This window comes from Ostrinia nubilalis, chromosome 3 (assembly GCF_963855985.1).
Source record: "Ostrinia nubilalis chromosome 3, ilOstNubi1.1, whole genome shotgun sequence".
Taxonomy (NCBI): Eukaryota; Metazoa; Arthropoda; class Insecta; order Lepidoptera; family Crambidae; genus Ostrinia; species Ostrinia nubilalis.
The window spans coordinates 1,525,538-1,546,438 of record NC_087090.1 but is presented as its reverse complement, the minus strand read 5'-3'; the positions used below and the strand labels follow the sequence as shown (position 1 = coordinate 1,546,438).

At 44.2% G+C, this 20,901-nt stretch overlaps 2 protein-coding genes across 2 annotated transcripts; one reads left to right on the top strand and one right to left on the bottom strand.

The window, feature by feature from the left end:
- Nucleotides 1-762: 762 nt before the first annotated feature.
- On the bottom strand, nucleotides 763-15,190 carry LOC135087508 (phospholipase A2 group XV-like). Its single transcript, XM_063982230.1, has 6 exons — nucleotides 14,774-15,190; nucleotides 14,315-14,689; nucleotides 13,921-14,148; nucleotides 6,515-6,686; nucleotides 1,648-1,770; nucleotides 763-1,179 (listed from the first exon to the last, which is right to left on the bottom strand). Exons 1-6 carry the CDS (start codon nucleotides 14,856-14,858, stop codon nucleotides 891-893), a joined length of 1,272 nt encoding a protein of 423 aa, XP_063838300.1. The 5' UTR covers nucleotides 14,859-15,190; the 3' UTR covers nucleotides 763-890.
- A 171-nt stretch (nucleotides 15,191-15,361) lies between these two features.
- LOC135087519 (uncharacterized) lies at nucleotides 15,362-18,571 on the top strand. Its single transcript, XM_063982239.1, has 6 exons — nucleotides 15,362-15,673; nucleotides 15,749-15,863; nucleotides 15,958-16,043; nucleotides 17,100-17,223; nucleotides 17,651-17,772; nucleotides 18,238-18,571. Exons 1-6 carry the CDS (start codon nucleotides 15,662-15,664, stop codon nucleotides 18,367-18,369), a joined length of 591 nt encoding a protein of 196 aa, XP_063838309.1. The 5' UTR covers nucleotides 15,362-15,661; the 3' UTR covers nucleotides 18,370-18,571.
- The last annotated feature ends 2,330 nt before the right edge of the window (nucleotides 18,572-20,901 follow it).

Here is a 20,901-nt window from a genome sequence, read left to right as displayed (position 1 = left end):
TATTAACATAAAAATTACATTGACTAATAGATGCTCCATTATACTAAATATTTTTCTTAATAGGTAGTATTATGCGACTTGAGCAAAACTTAGAATTAAAGTATCTGAGTTGATCAAGAATGGCAAGTTGTATTAAAAATTAAATTAAAATTATTTTATTTTCAGTATAGATGTACTGATAATAAAAATTGTCATACATTATAGAAGTTATTGAGAGCTATGATAGAAGATATTTTTCTAATAATATAATTATATTCATTTCCTACGGGGTCGAACTTTAAAATCACTGGGATCATCAGCAAAATTAATTAATTTCATTTTTCTATACGCGGCAGCTAGATTTTCATACTAATTAAACTTCATTACTAGGTAGTAAATAGTAGTGCGAGAGCAAACATTCTCGTAAATATTTTAAATTTTTTGTCTTGTCGAAGATACTAAGAACCATTGCTGCACCTCATGTAGAATACATATTTCATGGCTAGGTAAAAGACCTAAACTAAAAAAAATGGGGTCAAAACAAAACATCGAGTCTTACATTACTAAATCACGGAGGTTGTTCAACAATATTGAGAATTCTAAGCAGCGATGGTCAATAGCAGAGTAAATACAAATGAGTAGGTCATCTTCATAGAAACGCACCGAGCGGGGTTTGTATGTGAGCGCACCAATATACGTATGAGGCGCGCACGCACGCACACACTGACAAAATTCGGCGCAACCACGACTGGCTCCCCGCTAAATTTTGTCAGTGTGTGCGTGCGTGCGCGCCTCATACGTGTTGGCGCGCTCACATACAAACCGAGCCCGTGCGTTTCTATGAAGATGACCTACTCATTTGTATTTACTCTGTCAATAGGAAGATTCTTGGATTCAAAACCTGGGCACCTTCAGTCGTCCATGGTCATGACGGTGGTAATATACTCGATGGCCCGCGGGTCGTGCAGGATCTTGAGGTGCTCCGCTCCCGGCAGCGCCAGGGCCTTGACCGTGCGCCCCCGGGCCCTTCTGACCCCCGTCGGGGCCCCCCTGGCCCCCGGCCGGGCCCCCCAGGCCCCCGCGCGGCGCGGGCGCCAGAACTGGCACGCGCTGAGCGAGCGCAGGTTGACGGTGCCGTCGCCGTCGCCCATCGCCAACGTCGGGTACCCGTCGAGCCATGTGCCCGGCTTGTACACCAATCTGGAAGGGAAATAGTGAGATTTGGAGATGTTGTTTAAAGTAGACTCCGAGAAAAAGGCTTTGTATTCCCATTATCTGTAGATGATATGTCAATTTAATATCCAGTCAGCAGGAACCTATAAAACCTCTAGTTTTAAGTTTGCAAAAATTTCGTTGCCACTTGAAAAATACGATCTCGTCGCAATTTTCGAAAATACACTATAGAAACGTCCCACGCTGCGTGACTTCCACTTCAGAACCTTGCTTGCCCATTGCCACTTGCTAATCCGCCAGGCTATATCAGCGACTTTAGTTCGTTTATGTAGAAATCATCGGGGGACGCTTATAATCAGCATTGGACGTCCTATGGCTGAAATGATGTTGATGTACAGTGACGAGACTGGAAAGATTTCTTTGCATAACATTTTAAAAGTCAGATTACTGAGATGGTGTTACGAAATAAACTGCAGGCTCATCCAGCGCACTCACTTCTCAACGGTGGAGATGTTATACCCGTAGAGGCAGTGCACGTCGACGCCGGGCGCGCTGAAGTCGCCGCTGAAGCGCTCCGTGTCCTTGCGCATCTCCCACGCGTTCGGCAGCTCCATGTCACTGCAATAATGCCCTTTATTTGTATGGACTGTAGGGTTATAGTCGTACGATTCAGTTGTAACACTCATATTTTATGTTATAAAACTATTTTGTACTTTAGAAATAAAAAGGAAGGGGGCCATATACTGATACGCTAAGAGACCCCGCGCACTAGGTAACCTGGCTGCGGCAGTCAGCAATCGAACATAAATGACGGTGTAGCACTAAGCATCAGCAGTCATCTTCATAGAAACGCACGGGCGCGGTTTGTATGTGAGCGCGCCAACACGTATGTGGCGCGCACGCACACACTGACAAAATTTAGCGTGGATTAGCGGGGAGCCAGTCGTGGTTGCGCCGAATTTTGTCAGTGTGTGCGTACTGTGCGTGCGCGCCGCATACGTGTTGGCGCGCTCACATACAAACCGCGCTCGGTGCGTTTCTATGAAGATGACCTACTCATTTGTATTTACTCTGCCAAAATGTTGTTGATATTACAAAAATTTACGTCTAAAAGATTTGGCAAAATCGTTATCAATATAATTTAGTTACAACAATACATAAATAATAACATCTAGTGATGCAAAATTGTAAAAAGTGCAACTCATTGTTTAAAAACCTAACCTTTGAAACTTAATGTTTTGTTATAAATAAAAATTAATAAATCCTTATCTATAATGCTTAATAATAAATATATTTTGTATGACAACAAATAAACGGAGCAGCGTAATATCATACGTAATAATTACGTCACATTTAACGCGTCAAGTAGTCATTAGGTCAAAGGTCTAACTGCCTGAAGTGTATTGTTGATTTCATCAATATGTAATAATGTAGGTATATAGTGTCCGACCGAAACTAGTTTTACGACCGAAACCGAAAACGAATTTCGGCAACGGTGTCTATTTCGGCCGAAACCGAAACCGAAACTTCCTTACAAGACTCATATTTGAGGGAAAAATAAAGAAAACGTTATTATAAATCAGTCAGTCTTTAATAAATAAATATCCTTGGACATTTTACACTGCGCCGCTAGCCCCAAACTAAGCAAAGCTTGTACTATGGGTACTAGACAACGGATATACATACTTAGATACTTTTTTTTTGTAAATACATATTATACATAGAAAACACCCAGACCCGTCACAGAAAATTAAAATTCATCACTTCAATTTCTGTCCGGCCGGGATGCGAACCCGGGACCTCTCGGCGTAGTAGTCCGTTCTGAACCACTACACCAAAAGGCTGACTTTATTGTTTTCTCTTTAAATTGCATTAAAATTGAACTTATAAAGCGCCTTTTTACTCTAAAAGGTATCAAATTATGTATTAAAAAAAACATACACTAAAAAGTAGAAAAATAATTCATCATCATCATCATGTCAGCCATAGGACGTCCACTGCTGAACATAGGCCTCCCCTAATGCTTTCCACATTGATCGATTGGTAGCGGCCTGCATCCAGCGCCTCCCTGCCACCTTTACGATGTCGTCGGTCCACCTTGTAGGTGGACGTCCCACGCTGCGCCTTCCGGTACGCGGCCTCCATTCCAGAACCTTGCTGCCCCATCGGCCGTCAGTTCTGCGCACTATGTGCCCTGCCCATTGCCACTTCAGCTTGCTAATCCGTCGGGCTATGTCAGCGACTTTAGTTCGTTTACGGATTTCCTCATTTCTGATTCGATCTCGCAAAGAAACACCAAGCATAGCCCTCTCCATAGCACGCTGTGCAACTTTGAGCTTCTGTATAAGGCCTATAGTGAGAGGCCACGTTTCCGAGCCATAAGTTATCACTGGTAACACACATTGATTGTAGACTTTCGTCTTCAGGCATTGGGGTATTTTGGACGAAAAGATGTTACGTAGTTTCCCGAACGCTGCCCAGCCGAGTTGGATTCGACGATTGACCTCCTTCTCGAAATTGGACCTACCTAGCTGGATCGTTTGTCCGAGGTAGACATACTTGTCGACAATCTCGAGAATTGAGCTCCCAACTGAAACTGGGTAGGGCGCAACATGGATATTCGACATAAGCTTCGTTTTATCCATGTTCATCCTCAGGCCTACCTGTTGGGAAACTCGATTAAGGTCTTCGAGCATTGTGCCAAGATCTTCCAACGATTCTGCCATGACCACAATATCGTCGGCAAACCGAAGGTGAGTGATGTACTCGCCATTAATGTTTATGCCGAATCCTTTCCATTCCAGGAGCTTGAAAGCGTCCTCCAATGCAGCGGTGAACAGTTTCGGAGATATAACATCTCCCTGCCTAACGCCTCGCTGCAGTGGAATCGCCTTCGTGCTCTGCTCCTGTACTCGGACCGACATGGTGGCGTTTTTGTACAAGCACTTCAGCACCTCGATATACCGATAGTCAATACGGCACCGCTGGAGAGATTGTAACACTGCCCAGGTCTCAATCGAATCGAAGGCCTTCTCATAGTCCACGAACGCCAAGCATAGTGGCAAGTTATACTCCTCAGTCTTCTGTATAATCTGTCGCAGCGTATGGATGTGGTCTATGGTACTATAACCTTTTCGGAATCCGGCTTGTTCGGGAGGCTGGAAGTCATCGAACCTACGCGCGAGACGGTTCGTGATGACTCTCGAAAACAGTTTGTAGACATGACTCAGAAGCGAGATGGGTCTGTAATTCTTCAGCAAGGTCTTATCACCTTTCTTGAAGAAGAGCACCACCACGCTTCTGTTCCATGCCTCTGGCGTAGTTCCCTGGAGTAAGACGGAGTTAAAGAGTCTCTGAAGGACTTTCAGTATCGGTGTTCCACCCGCGTTCAGAAGCTCCGATGTTATTATTGTTATTAAAAAGTAGAAAAATAATTACTAATTACTTATTTATTAGGACGAATTAATATTTATGTATACCATGATTGATACTTTTGGAGTCGGTGCAGGCAAACTTCACACGTTTCATAATCTTGGCACCGACTCCAGAAGTATGAATCATGGTATACATAAATATTAATTCGTCCTAATAAATAAGTAATTAGTAAACATTAAGGAGTTTTACCTTCTATCATCAGCTCATCAATATGATATGATGATTTCCAGGAGCAAATACTTGAATAACTTAAGAAAACGTTTGAAAAACGATATACGTCCCTATAAAATTTGGGAGTTGCCCTCGATTTCCCTAGGATCCCATCATCAGATCCTGACTTGGTGACAATGGGACCACCTCAGAAGTGTACCCTATCAAACAAAAAAAGAATTTTGAAAATCGGTCCACAATTGACGGAGTAATCGGTGAACATACATAGAAAAAAAAAACATACATACAGTCGAACATATAACCTCCTCCTTTTTTGAAGTCGGTTAAAAAAGAAAAAGAAGGATTTAAGAGTCTAGATTTTTTTTAATTACTCGCAATATTCAGGACATCTACATAACCCGTCCCATGGTCGGGTCTTTTACCTTAATAATTTTTCAAAACAAATTTGGTAGTACGTAAGTTAGTATCTACTGTAGGTACTTGCCACTTGGATACCTTGGTGATAATTATACTAAAATGAACTTTGAAACTCTGAATCCATAATATTATCACCATGAAATGCACTATAGTCATTACTACTACCTAACTAATGTTTGTTTACGTATAGCATTTGCGAACCAAAAAAAAATTATAGGGTAGATTAAACTTGATTATACTTTTATCAGTCATATTGAATATTTTTTTTTTATGTTTACTACCCGCTCTTATGTTATAACGACATAAAACGAGATAAAACTTACCAAATTTAAAATAAATCACTCGAAAACTCGCCACCACAACAAAACAAAACTAACAAGCAAACAAACAAGCGAGCGAATCACGACATTGGCTCTGATCGGATTCATTCACTCATTGAACGCGCCGAACATCCGATAACAGCGCGGAAACTCCCGAATGCACATTCGGTTTCGGTCGTAATTTCGGCAAGTTTGTCGCCGAAAACGAAACTAAACCGAAACTCGTGTTTTTACCGAAACTCAACCGAAAACGAAACCGAAACCGATATTCGGTCGGACACTAAATGTATTATGTAAGAAACATAAGTATACTATTTATTTTTAAATCAATAGGGCGAGGGCGACGAGTTAAATTACATTATTTTCGAAACGGAAAAAGTGGCCATTAATTTATTATTTATTTATCAACAGATAATTTTATCTGTTTTCAGTAGTTTTATTTACAAAAAAATATGCATAAACTACTGAAAACGCGGATATGTAACTCAAGCATTTGAAAAGACGCCGCCAACCGGAGCACATTAAAATTCACGCTCCGGAGGGCACGTCCAGTGCTAACTGCATAATAATTTGCAAACATGCCCATGCTTACCTTGGAAAAATGTCAGGTTCCGCGCCTTATATCGCCTTAACAACAACAATAACTTTATGAATTTCGGACTATAAGCCCATTTGGCGTCTAAAATCGACGATAAGATTATATCGTGCGCATCAAAAATAAATGTATATGCCTAGGCTGTATTCACAAACATTACTATAAGGTCTCACAGTGCGCGTGGACGCACAGGGTCACATACGAACCAATCACAGAGCTCTACTAAACGCTGTGCGGTCGATTTGCTGCTTCACTTATGCTTCAACCACACCAACGCGTGCAGATGGCCATCGCCAGCGCGATCAAAGGCCAATGACAGATCGCGTGAACTGGCGCCGGCGATTGCGATCTCGTTGGTGTGGTTGAAGCTTTAAGCAAGCATCGTTTGTGAATACCGGCGTAGGTCGCGTAAGTGAGCACTCACGTGAAGAGTTTCTGGAGGTGCTGGATGGTGTAGTTGAACTTGTCGGTCTGCACCAGCACCTCGGCCGGCTTCCACAGCAGCGGCGACGGCAGCAGCCACGCCAGCGACGGGCACGTGATCTGCTGCGCGCGCATCACGCTCTCGCGCAGCATCAGCGAGCCCAGGTCGTCGCCTGGGGGGAACGAACACGTGTTACAACAAGCCAACTGGCTTAGGATCATCATCGGCCAGATGTCAATTGCTGAACACTCGGTACACTCTTGCCAGAGTGCTATTAGCTTAGGCGCTGACCACCAACTTTTAGTTGGCCGATAGTTGGGCCCGATTCTAATTTGTATGAAGAATCGGCGATGTCGGTGTAAAAATGTGCGCACTTTCATACATGCCCATATTGATTAAATGTGTGCACGACGGACGGCCCCGAATAGAAACTTATAGCTGTAAATAATTGTTTCGTTTTTGTTTCATAGTTGTTTCATAGTTATTTCGTTTTATAAAGTTTGTATAGTTTAAATTTCGATGACTTCGTAATACAGTCCACTTTCTCTTAGTTGGTTCTCAATTAGTAATGTGTCGAGTCCTTAATTACTGATTAATAGGCGTATGTGGGACGTTGGAGATGTATAAATCATAGTTTATTTTAGAAAACCATAGAAATGTATAATTTGATAGCCCTTTGTTTTATGTATATCGATTAAACCTATAATTTCGCATAGTTATGTATGTCGAGTCATATTTATAATATGTAAATTAGATAGATAATTATGTGTAGATCTTTATAGTTATTTACTTTTAATTGGTGATAATCTTAATTAGCCATAAAGGCAATTAATTTAAAATAGTGTGGCCAAATGAGCCCTAATATTTGTACAAATGATTTATTTGTAATTAACCCTGTACCTGTGTACCTTTATTTACCTATCGAATAGTAAGAAGTAATTTGTCTGAAAATAAATAACATAGATTCCAAAGAATAGTGGAAGAGCTAATTAGAATCCGATAAGAATTAGGTCAAGGTCATAGTTAAAAAATAGGTCACCGAATAGATAAAAAACAGGCTCTCTATACGGTATTGCCGCCCAGGGGGGGTCTAAATTAGAGAGAGAGGGCAATAGATTTGCTGTTTCATTAGAGCGAGAGGCAGCTAGGTTTTCTCACTCTAATGAAAGTAAATAAATATCGGGGTGCCATCCGGACCCAGTCAGTTCCGCGTTTTCTCCTCAACAAGCTACAACACCAAGCTCTCGCCACTGCTCCGAGGAACCGGTCACAGTCTCAACCACAACCGAGTTATTATTTCTGCGCTCCCCGCCCCCTTCGTCTCGCTCTCCCGCTCGCGCTGCACCCCGCATCGCGCCGTGTCGGCGTACGGTATTCAGGGTCCGCACAGGGTTGCTACCCCATACCGTCCGGCACATTGGTCCATTCGGAGCCGGATTGGACACTTCGGCAGCAAAAGCGAGTGGGAAATTTCATCGGCTTCATAACCGGAAGCAAGGGGAGCGTAGCAAAATGCCGGTGACTCGGAGTAGAGGCAGACCCGCGGAGCCGATCGAGGCACAGGAGCGCCCTGAGGAGAGCGCTCCCGCGACCGCGTCACAGTCAGTGGCGGCCCCGAGGCCGTCAGCGCCGGAACCGGTGCGGCATATCGAGCCGCCCGGCTCCCCGTCGGAGGCGCCACCACCACCGCCAGCACCGTCGTCGCAACAGCAGCACGACGACGCAGCAAGAGCGTCGTCGACGAAATCCGACCGTGCGCGAAGGATCGCGCGCGCCAAACAGAAGATAGCCAGACTCAAGCTGGAGCTGGAAGAGGCCAGGCTTGCCGTCCTGGAGGAGGACAGCCAGGACGGCGAGTCGGTCGCATCGGGTGAATCGCTGGGCCAGGCGCGAGTGGCCGAGTGGCTGAATACAGTGCCGCCGCCACCGCCCGCCGCGCCGCTCAGTGCACCGCAACAGTCTACAGGCGTAGCACCGCCGCCCGGCGTGCCACATGCACCGCCGCCCGGCGTGTCACACGCACCACCGCCGCCACCCGGCGCGCCACACGCGCTGCCGACCGGCGTATCGATCGCACAGCAGCTCGCCGCGCCGCTATCGGGCGTGGCGCCGCCGCACAGCGTACAGTTGAAGCAATCGTCGTCATCGAAGCCGCCGCCAGCAGCAACGGGGTATCATCGGTCCGAGGGACAATTCGACCTTAACGAGCTGGCGGCCGCCATCGCGCAGGCCGCGCGCCCACATGGGGCCACGCCGCGATTCATCGGAGAACTGATGCCCTTCGGGGGCTCGCATCTCGACTGGCTCGCCTTCAGAGCGGGCTATCAAGAAACAGAGAGATACTTCACAGAAATCGAGAATACAGCCCGCCTGCGACGGGCTTTGAAAGGAAAAGCCAAGGAAGCGGTTAGCAGTTTACTCATAGTAAACACTAGCCCGGCGGAAATAATCGGCGAACTCGAGACAAGATTCGGCAGACCGGAGACGATTGCGCTCGCCGAGATCGAACGACTTCGCAACGTACAGAAGCCTACAGATGCGCCACGGGACATAATACAGTTCGCGAGTCGAATAAAAAACAGCGTCGCTACACTCCGCGCACTCCAGCAGCCACAGTACATGTACAATCCGGAAGTGGTCAAGCAAGTGACAGAGAAGCTGACGCCGTCGCTGCGGTACCGGTGGTTCGACTTCAGCCGGGACCAGCCGCCAGAGGAGCCGGACCTCGTGCGCCTTCACCGCTTCGTGACCAGGGAGGCGGAGGCGTGCGGGAAGTACGCAGACCCCGAGCTCGTCGGCGGCGCCGAGGAGCAGCAGCAGCGCGCGGCGCCACGCAACCGGCCGCAGCGCGCCTACAACAGTCGGAGTGACAGCGAAAAGTGCGACAACAGAAGCGAAAAGTGTCCAGTGTGCAGTTTACCGAACCATAGCGCCGACAAGTGTAGAAAATTTGTGCGTGCGAACAACAGTGAACGATGGAGCATAGCGAAAGCGGATCGACTATGCTTCCGTTGCCTGAACCCCAGGAGAGGGGGGCATAAGTGTGAAGACCGTCAGTGTGGAGAGGACGGCTGTGAGAGGACCCACCACCCATTACTGCACTTCAAGAGACCCGAAGTGCCAGCCAACCGGAGTGAAACAGTGACAGCAGCAAACTCATCTGGAAAGTCAACCGTAAGTTTCCTCAAAATTCTACCAGTGACAGTGGTGGGCCCCAAGGCCAATATAGACACATTCGCACTATTAGACGACGGCTCGACAGTCACACTCATAGACGAAGACCTGGCTAAGCGCGCGGGCGCTACAGGACCCATAGACCCATTGAGCATAGAAGCTATAGCGGGGGCCCGCGTCACGCGTACCGACTCGCGACGAGTGAAACTTGTGCTACGAGGGCAGGATGAAGAGCACTCCCTGCGAGGCCGCACTATCAAGAACTTACGACTGGCGGCCCAGCACATTGACCGAGACTTGTCAAAATATCAACACCTTCAAGATATCGAAACGCGAGTGCGGTATGCGGAGGCGCGGCCCACTATCCTGATCGGGCAGGACAATTGGGAACTCCTACTGGCCAACGAGGTACGACGTGGCGCCGCAACAGAACCGGTGGCGTCCCGCACACCCCTGGGGTGGGTGCTCCACGGCTCAAGCAGCCGGAGCCTGGGGCACACAGTCCACCACGTATACAGGCTCAATGAAGAGAGCGACAATAGAATAGAAGAAATGATCAAGAAGCATTTCGCAATCGAATCGTTGGGCGTGACACCCAAGAAAACGCGCGCCGACCCCGAAGAGCGGGCGCTTCGCATCCTGGAGAGTGAAACCATCAAGCTGCCGACAGCGGGCTACGAAACGGGCCTACTTTGGGCCACCGACCACCCCGAGCTGCCCAACAATTACGACCAAGCCTTGACGCGCCTACACAGCACAGAGCGCAAGCTGGACAAGCAGCCGGAGCTCGGGGCGGCGTACGAGCGGCAGATGACACAGCTGATAGAAAAAGGATACGCAGAGGAAGCCGCCACCGCACCATCGACCACCGGGCGCATCTGGTACCTGCCTCACTTCCCGGTGCTCCATCCAGCCAAGCCCGGGAAGGTGAGGCCAGTCTTCGACGCCGCCGCTCGCACGAAGGGTACGTGCCTGAACGACCACCTGCTGTCGGGTCCGGACCTCCTGCAGTCGCTGCCGGGGGTGCTGATGCGCTTTCGCCAGCACGCCGTCGCCGTCGCCGCGGACATACAAGAGATGTTCCTGCGAATACAAGTTCACGAGAAAGATAGAGATGCGCTGCGCTTCTTGTGGCGCTCACACCGGCGGGAGGGACCGCCCACAGAGTACCGGATGAAGTCGGTCATCTTCGGAGCAGCCTGCTCACCGTGCACGGCGTTGTTTGTCAAGAATCACAACGCCGAGCGTCATCGGGCCGACCATCCGGACGCAGCCGAAGCCATCGTGCGTCATCACTACATGGATGATTATCTCCAGAGTTTTGAAACAGTTGAAGAAGCAGTTAGAGTGAGCACCGACGTGCGCACAGTGCACGCGGATGCCAATTTTCATTTGGCCAAGTGGGCCTCGAATCGCTCCGAAGTACTAGAAGTCCATCGGGCGGAAGCTGCCGCCACTCGGGACGTCACACTTGAAGACATCGAAGAGAAGGTCCTGGGCCTCACCTGGAGGCCGACCTGCGACACCTTGGGATTTAATCTGAACTTCGCCCGGGTGCCTGACGTCGACAGCGGGCAAACTCCGACGAAGAGGGAGGCTCTGCGGACAGTGATGTCACTGTTCGACCCGCTGGGCCTCGCCTCCCCCATCACCATCGTAGCGAAACAGCTGCTACAAGAGGCGTGGCGCGTAGGCGTCGATTGGGACGTCCGCCTACCACCGCCGCTGTCGACGGGCTGGAGTGAGTGGGTGCGGCAGCTGGCCGCGCTCCGAGACGTCAACCTGCCAAGATGTCACCCTGGCTACAGCCGGGCGACCCGACGCGAGCTGCACACCTTCGTGGACGCCAGCGAGAAGGCCTACGCCGCTGCTGTCTACTGGCGCACTGAAGACGAAGACGGTAGAGTGCACGTGACGCTTGCCGCCGCCAGGGCGCGCGTGGCGCCCCTCAAGCTGACGTCCATCCCAAGGCTCGAGCTGCAGGCCGCCGTGCTGGGCGGCCCGACTAAACTATCGGTCGACAAATAATCGGTGGTCTGCGCCTAGGTTTATTGTTGTCTTGATTCGATGATATAATTACATCCTATGCAATGCAGGTCGGTTTCTAGGGCAAACGATACACGTTAATATCTTTTATTATTGACGATAACGAATCCCGGTTACTTGATGCTAATGAGTCACATCAACCAAATATCAAGTCAAAACGAAGTTTAAGCATGAAAAAGCCAAGTTACACAATGACTGTTACTAATCTATAAGCGCCTACGATAAAACTCACGCAGGTGCATGGCGCGGGCACCTGCGCGAAACCATTATCCACCCACTATCTAAACAAAATAATGTTCATTTAATTTGTAGCTTCATTTAATTTTATTCTCATCATTGTGCCTCTTGCAGAATGTAATGATAATGTTATCACATAATTTATTATTCAATTATCGCCAGCATGTAATGTCTTATTTTAATTCAGAAAACATGCATAATTTACAAAAATAAACATACAATACAGAAATAGAATAAAGCCATAGAAGGCAATACGGAAATGGCGCGGGGTGTTCGCACTCTCTCGTCTAGTGTACTGCAGGCAGAGTAAATACATTTTTTCTATGCTACAGGTAAGTAAACAAAACTTTTTTTGTGTACTTTTCCTTGTTAACGGCACTGAATATGACTATCAATGTAACCAACTCATAAAAAAGATAAGACATATTAAAGCAGTAAAATTATAAGTGTTTAATTAATACAGATAAAATAAATTAATTACCTACACTGGTAAGGAATAATTAATAGGGGCCAATGTACTTTATTACAAGTAGAAATAAATGTTGCAGTATATAGGTGTACCAGAATCTCATGGCAAATAGGGAAAATAAACTTTGTTTAGAGCAATACTGGGGAAATTGGAATACACGATCTTGATACTGTTTAATTTTTTACTTTTATGACTTTAATATTAATGAACATGAAGTACGAATATACATTTTAGGTAGGTATGTGTATGAAGAATGTTGTTATAAAATATATCGGGTTTTTAACATAGGAAAATGTCTTGAAAAATAAATTAAATCGTATATTACTTTACGTAACTAATTTTATTATGCATCATACTTTTAACTTATCGCTTCAGTCAGAACTAGAAAACTCTTGATTGACCCTTGCTAAAAAAATTAAAACTGCTAGATTAAAAAAAATGGATCTGTCAACAGCACTGGATCAGGGGTGATTTACTGTTTGTACTCCGAATGACTGTCGTGAATACACCGATCAAAATGGCGCGAATAGTTATGCGCAACTTTAGGGCTCTGTAACTTCTTTATTTGTAGAGATATTTTCATGATTCTTTCACAATTATTATTAATTTTACTTATTATTTATTTATTTTAAGTTTATTTCAAAGAAAAAAATTGGAAACTTCTCCATTATTCAATCTTGCTTGATGAAATCTTTTTCAATTTTCTTTACATTGTCATAACATTTTGACCATTCCTCTGCACCAATTTGTGAGATAATACTTGAAAACCCCGATAAAGCAGTTATTAAGAATAATATAAAAAAACATAACCATCAAAACATTTCAGTCCAACTTACTGTCAACTCGACGACGTGCTTTAGAATCAAAGATTGACTTTGAATTATGCCTTATTTTACAATTCACATTGAAAACAATATAACTTGCTTGAGCTTTTTCGACTTTTTCACAAAAATAACAAATAGTCAAGAAGAGATTACAAAATTTTTGCAGCGGCTGACAGATTTCATAATTTTCTTTGACAGGTGACAATTAAACCATAGACAATTGCCATATGAAAAACAGACTTTTCCAATATTTTTGTTTGCCATGAGATTCTGGTAGACCTATAACAGTTCTACAACTCATTAGAAGACTTAATATGACAAACTCCTATTTTGCAAGTCCTATGTATTTTTAGATACCTACGTACAGTTTGTTGAACTTAGTTATGCAACTTGTGTTGTGTGCTTTAAATAAATAAACAAAGATAGTACTTTAGGTTGTTGCATCATAAATAATACAGAAAAAAATTAACATTAGTAGTACCAGCTATGTGGCAACTGAAACGACGGCATATTGTGGACATGGAGAGCCAGAATTAATCATGGAGGGAGACCCAGTGGGGATTCTGCTCTCATCGCTTCTAATCACAGAAAATTTTTGCTCAGTCTTCTGACTAATTGCATGATAGAGTAAATTATATTAAAAAAAAGTACCATACCTATAGCAAATACTTTGAGAGCTTTAACAGAGCCTCCCCAAGGAGTGGAGAGGGACACCATCCGCCGGATGTACTGGTCCTTCCAGGCCTGCGTCTGCAGCCGCAGGAAGTGCAGCGCCATGGAGCCGCCCATGCTGTGCACCACCAGCGTCACGGACGACTTGTTGTTCCTGTTGTAGCTCTCTTCCACCAGGGACTTTAACTTTGGAAAGAAATCAACATTTTCATCTGAAATTGTAGAAAATATACATTTAAATGGTATTTTGTCTGCACATTCCTTATTCTTATTATTTGAGAATCTAATACAGAGCCATGTTTTATCAGTTGCCTGTACATTTCTTTAACTCACAAAAGTAAATGACAAGCAAGAAAAAGAATAAATAACAACACTTACTAGGTGCTTTCCTGAAGTCATATGGAGCTCCTCTGATGGAGACATTTCTAACATATCCCACTTTCACGAGGGCATCAGCGATAGTGTTGAAGTAGGCTCCGGGCGACTCATGCGAGGGGTCCAGCCACTCCACCGGCTCTGCGTTACCCCAGCCCGGCACCCTGATATCAACCCCTTCTGGGTTCCTTGTGGTACGAGTGACATTGTCATACTCTAACCTAGTGTTGTCCACAAAGCAGTCGATCACAAATGGGACAAGCAGCTCCAAATTTAACCAGATATTGAAATAGTCCGTAGACGTTTTCGCACAGATATAGTGCACCACCGATGATTTGTTCAGCTTAGCCTCCAGCTGACTACCTCCATCACCTGGAACTAAAGTAAATGCAAAATTTTTGAACTGCTCACTCGATTTTAAGCTACAATAATTTTGTAAATGAAAAATGTTTCTGTACTCACTCAAAATAACTGGTGACAATCCAAAGGAATCCTGCGCCAGAATACAATAAGTAAATATCAGCACGAATTTGAATTTTCCACTCATTTCATCAAACCCTGAAGCACGTTTGGTGTCGACACTTATACTCGGTTATTCGAACCTGTTAATTCTCGAATGTTATTTCCTTTATTTTACGTAAGAATTTGTGCGATCGATGTAAAATCATGGACTCCAATGACGTAGTGGGTCGTTCGATGTTTTTCTCGTAGATACTGGCGGGGGGGAACAAACACGCGAATGATAACAACAAAATCAACCGTTATAACAATCCTTCAGACAATAATCATCAAGACCACTCTGAGTACGATAATTAATTGATAAGATTTATAAATAATAATGCACAATCACACTCCTCCTCGTAAAACAACTGTTTTTGTTTGACAGTTTTATGTTTTGACACTGACAGCATGCCAGCTGACAACATGTCAGTAGGTTCCATTCTACAAAAAATATTTTTATGAGAGATTTTAAAATGATAAATAATTAAAAATTTAACTCAAAATAATGTAATTAGGCTAAAGCTTGAGATATTTTATATTCTGAGGTACTTATCTTCTAAGTTTTCCTGATTATTACTTTCAAATTTTGATCTACATCAATATCATAAAAATTAACGTTTCGTTTCTATTGATAACTCGACAGAGCGCAAGCGCGCATTATTTCGAAAAAGTTAAAATGTCCACCGATGACAGGTCCTTTCTCTGATGTTATTTCGTAATTATTAATTTATATTTCTGTAGTTAATGTAGTTTTAAGTAGAATTTTAAGTAAGGTCCGTAAAATGTTAGGGGCACGATGTAAAAAGGGAACAAAAAGGAGCGGATATCGCTTTTTCCTTAGGAATTGAAATGTTTCTGCAGGTGAGCGTAGATAAATCGATAGTGCATCTTGCATGCATTCATATTGTCCCCTTGTAAAAGACTTTCTGATTGCAGGGTCGCGTTATAATTGTTTGGTTATCTTGGCTTATTGGCGGCGTTTGCGGAGTTGTTATTTTGTTAATAATTATATGCTACTGTCGCCTAATGCCGCGCCACCAGAAATCTTTTGGTAGGTATTTTTTTCTAATATTGTTATTGTAATTTATTACTTAAATAAATATTCTGGTATGACGTACTGTAAGATAATCATTATCGTTTTTCAGATGAACAATATCTCAAAGAGAACTATGCAATCAAAGAAAATCATGCTTATACGAGCCAGGAAAATTATAGAATGAAGCATACAGAGGTAAATTTACATATTATTCTGTGTACATTCTATTTTACAAATATGCATTCCATAGCAATACTATTGTAACTATCTCTTTAATTTTAAAAGCATTTTTTAAGTCATAATCTTGGTGGTGAGATAAATAAGGGCCTTGTACACATCACAGTTTTTAAATGCGCCAATTTCCAACTAATTATAGATTTGGCCCGTCTTTCGTGTGTATCGCTACAAACGGGCGTGTTGTTGCATTAAAACTACACTGTGTCCCTAAATGACACCCTTTGTGATCAGTAGTTTTTCCTCTTTTTCTCTTATTCTCTACAAATGTCTATAGATTTGGCCCGACTTTCGTGTGTATCGCGTCTGTATCTATCGCTACAAACGCGCGTACATAGTCAGTGTAAAACTACGCTGTGTTAGTCCATAAATGACACCCTTTGTTATCAGTAGACTATTTTTCTCTCTCTTGTTATAATGTTGGCACCAAATAAATCTAAATATACATAACTAGCTTTCCGCCCGCGGCTTTGCGCGTGTGGGCTACATTATCTACATATTTTACGGAACCCTATTTTTTCCCAAAATAAAATTTAGCCTATATTACTCGTGGATAATGTAGCTTTCGAATGGTGAAAGTATTTTTAAAAACGGTCCAGTAGTTTTTGAGCCTATTCATTACAACCAAACAAACAAAGTGTAGGTAGATATATCTCAAAGGTGACTGACTGACATAGTGATCTATCAACGCACAGCCCAAACCACTGGACAGATTGGGCTAAAATTTGGCATGCAGGTGGATGTTATGACGTAGGCATCCGCTAAGAAAGGATTTTACGAAATTCCACCCCTAAGGGGGTAAAACAGGATCCACGCGTACGAAGTCGCGGGCGGCTGCTAAAGCCTGGTCCGGTGAGCACGTAGAATCCCGTCCAATGACCCCAAGCTACCCATCCTTATCGCTCGCGCGTAATTATATTGCTGTCGCGACTGTGCGACGGGCGCCCGCAGTGAGTGTGCGAGGACCAGGCTTTAGTAATAAGATATTTTTAAAATTGGAACGATGTGTTCCGTCAGGTGCAGGTGCAGCGGCACAGCCGGCCGGCCAGCTACGCGGGCGACGCGGAGTGGCGCCGCAGCCGCGCGCCCCCGCGCCCCGAGCGCCCGCCCGCGCCCGCCCAGCAGTACGCTTCTAGCACCAGTCAGTAACCCAGTAGCAGGGTACTCACCTGCCATGTACCACGTAACGTAGCGTAACGTAACCAACCTTCAAGTGAGAACAGCTCGTCCACGGTCATCGCGTATCTGGCTGCGAGCTCCTGGATCTTACTGCGAGCCTCCTTTGTGCTCGCAGTGATACCGCCACTCGGCGGGTCGCTACGATCTCCCTGCGAACCGTAGCGGCCTGCAACCAGCGCCTTCCCGCTACCTTTATGAGGTTGTCGGTCCACCTTGTAGGTAGACATCCTACTTTCAGCAGCGCGTCTGTCGCGCGTTTGTCGCGCTGCTAAATCACCTAAATGTGAAAGCGTTCTTAACCGCATCATTCATTAATGTCATAACAATTGATTATCTATTGTGTCTAGATTCGCGGGCCTTGAAGGATTAATTGAATTTCATGCCTTCAGTGCTGGACGAGCTGGACAGCGCGCAGATGGACGCGCTGAAGACGCGCTCGCTGCCCGCCTTCCTGCGGCCCAAGCCGCGCCCGCTGTCCACCGAGGACGACCTGCAGCAGCTCTACGCCAAGGTGAGACACTCGTTCTACTCTCCTTCTACTCCAATAGTTCCCATCCACTGCTGAATATTGTTTTCTCCACGTGAAAGCCAATTGAATTTGAGAGCAGCCGACTTCCCTTGGAAATTTCAAGCTCTTTCGTTTAGAGAATAAAAATCTGATTTGCCTTCCCTAGGCCAGAAACTGACAAGACAACTACAAGAACAAGTACAAGTTGCACCCAATGATTTGGCCATGGGAGAAAACATGTTTGTAGACTTGGATCCTCAAGTACGCCTCAAATTCAATACATGCAGCATACCTGGTCATTCAATATTATCGAAAATATTGTGTATCTCCTGACGATTTCCTGTTTGTAGCACTGACGATCAAATGGGTACGTAGGCACCGTACGTAGCTGCGTAGTTACCATGATGTGATTGGTTTACGCGCACAGGTTTTTATAAAGCATGTTTGCAGAACATTTATGACTTTCAGGTGAACCTGAGTAAGAAGTACAAGAACCGTATGCGCAGCGAGCACGCGGCCATCATCGCGCTCAGCAAGTCGCACAGCCAGTTCTTTGATGCTGACGCCGTCATCGTCTACGACCAGCGCACCGCGCTCTAAACCACGCCCCCTTGCGCCATTGCTACTGACAGACCGCATTTGAAATATACTGCTGAACGTAAGCCTAAATACCACAATAAGTACAGCATGTACAACAAAGACAACACCATCGAATCATATAGTAAGGGTTGACAATAAATAACGGCGATAACTGAACCTAATATGTACTGTCCGAACGACATCAAATCAAGATTAACACTGTACCATCTTATATCAAAGTAATAGCTGCTAATTTGCTATAAAAATATACAGTGATGTGCTATTGACTGTACAGAGAATGTCAGTCAGTTAGATTTAATTCCATAATTATAGGCACATATTTTAATATACCACACCTGATTATCTTGATGTGTGGTCGAAGAATTAAGGTGTTACGCAGCTCTAGTTTTGGATCGATTAAATGAGTGTGTTCTTAAATCATCTTTCGAAGTCGACCAAACTTAATGTGAATTTGGGTCCCATAACGGTTAATAAATCTATTACACATACTATTATAATAAAACCTCATATTTCAAATTGCGCCTACCGTTTGTATCTAAGTTAATAAGTAGTGAATGTTATACAATTTTTACTAAATTCCCGTTTTAGAATAAGATCCCTTTTTGGTGATTTTGTTTCCTCTTTTAAGCCTAGGTACAGCTACGGTCGACTTTTAGTCGGCCGATAGTTGGGCCCGATTTTAATTTGTTTTGGCCGATACCACATCGGTGTACCTAGTGTGCGCACTTCCATACAGTCATGTCCATACTGATTAACAGCCCGACCCAACTATTGGCAAACTAAAAATCGGTGATCCGCGCCTAGGCTTAAGCCACATATCAATAAAAAAAATTAAAATACTGTTAAAATTAAGTCGTGAACGAAACGCACAGATCCCAAATGAAATGCGGTCCTAAACTTTTTAGAATAAGATGCTAATTTCAATTGTAATTTAACTTGTTGTCCATTTAGAAATATGTATTTTGTTTACCCAAAAATTGGCTAAAATTGTGATTGCAAATTATGTGATAAAAGTTATAACGAAATTGTGGCCTAATCTAACTAGAGTTCGTACAGTCACGCAAAAACGTAATAAGTAATTATTTTAGCAAATATTATTCGATCAATTTACAAAAACGTGCGACAATTGCTATTTACAAAATGCCAAAGTTTCATCTTTATGATTTTTATTATGTCGACTGATAGCTAAATTAAAAATTACTTGAATCGTACATTATGATATTTTAGTAGAATTAGAGTAGTTTAGGCGTAATATTGCGATTAGTAATTATTTTAGAGAAGTATTAAATGTAAGTAGAAAATTGTTTTAGTCCTTTTCATGTTGTTGTTTGCTCACTAATACTCGTTTGTTCGCGACTGTACACACTGCGCGTGCGCTCATTTTTTGTACAATTTGGTTGGAACACGAAGATTAGCCGATATAGTAAATCAATTTAAATTACCTAGTGGTCATCAAATTGTGTATTTCTTGAAAAAAATAATCAAACCACCTATTGTATAGGACCACGAGGAAACAAATCTGATATTCTTTATCTGAGCTGGTTGTAGTTAGTTAAATAGCGGGCATTATATCGCTAATTATACATCGTACCTAAGTGTAATTACATATTTTCCTCATATTCTAAGAAATAAATACATCAGTATTCAACGTTATCATAATCTTAACGACACGTGTTTTATCAATATGTACTTGTAGAATTGTTTATGGGAAATAAAGAATTTTGTAACCAGATGTTTGTGTTATTTATCTACAATGTAAACCACTTTTTATCAAATCAGGTTTATTGAACCACCATTACCACCAACCATATAATTAATCTAAGTTAAAACTAGATGGACGGCACAATCATAACGAAACAGCAAACAATAGTAGCTCTACAATACTATATTAAAGTAAATAAAACCTTAAATTATTAATACATAATATTCATGTTGAACTTCCCACATAACCTTTATTCCAAAAAGCGTAATAAATCATCAGGCCCAGTCCCACTTTTGTTTACTTTATATCCATATTCATGCATGCATGAATTAATTAATGCATCATTGAAGATTTCTTAGTATGACAATAATGTTACATTAAACTTACGCACATCTTTGGTGGACTCAGTTGATCGAGGTCTAGCATTCTTGTAGACCCATGTTCACCCATGTAGGGTGGGACTCGCTGGCTAGCGGAGGGTGCAGTCGCTGCGCTAGCTGACAGCGCGAGCGTTGTAAGCTGACGTCACAGGTACAGCTAGCTGACTGTACAGGCTCGGCTAGCTGACGGCACAGGCTCGGCTAGCTGACGGCACAGACATGGCTAGCTGACGGCATAAGCCCAGCAAGCTGACGGCAGAGGCCCGGCTAGCTGACGGCACACACGGCTAGCTGACGGCACACCCTGCTAGCTGACGGCACTGCGTGACTAGCTGACGGCACACACGGCTAGCTGACGGCACACCCTGCTAGCTGACGGCACTGCGTGACTAGCTGACGGCACACACGGCTAGCTGACGGCACACCCTGCTAGCTGACGGCACCGCGCGA

Excerpts from the sequence above, each read along its gene's own strand:
- LOC135087508 (XM_063982230.1), bottom strand. The coding sequence starts at position 14,858 with ATGAGTGGAAAATTCAAATTCGTGCTGATATTTACTTATTGTATTCTG. Across the intron at positions 14,690-14,773 it reads ATTGTCACCAGTTATTTTGA|TTCCAGGTGATGGAGGTAGT; the intron begins GTGAGTACAGAA and ends CATTTACTTTAG. Across the intron at positions 1,771-6,514 it reads CACCTCCAGAAACTCTTCAC|TGACATGGAGCTGCCGAACG; the intron begins GTGAGTGCTCAC and ends GCATTATTGCAG.
- LOC135087519 (XM_063982239.1), top strand. Across the intron at positions 16,044-17,099 it reads ATAGAATGAAGCATACAGAG|GTGCAGGTGCAGCGGCACAG; the intron begins GTAAATTTACAT and ends GTGTTCCGTCAG. Across the intron at positions 17,773-18,237 it reads TGCAGCAGCTCTACGCCAAG|GTGAACCTGAGTAAGAAGTA; the intron begins GTGAGACACTCG and ends TATGACTTTCAG.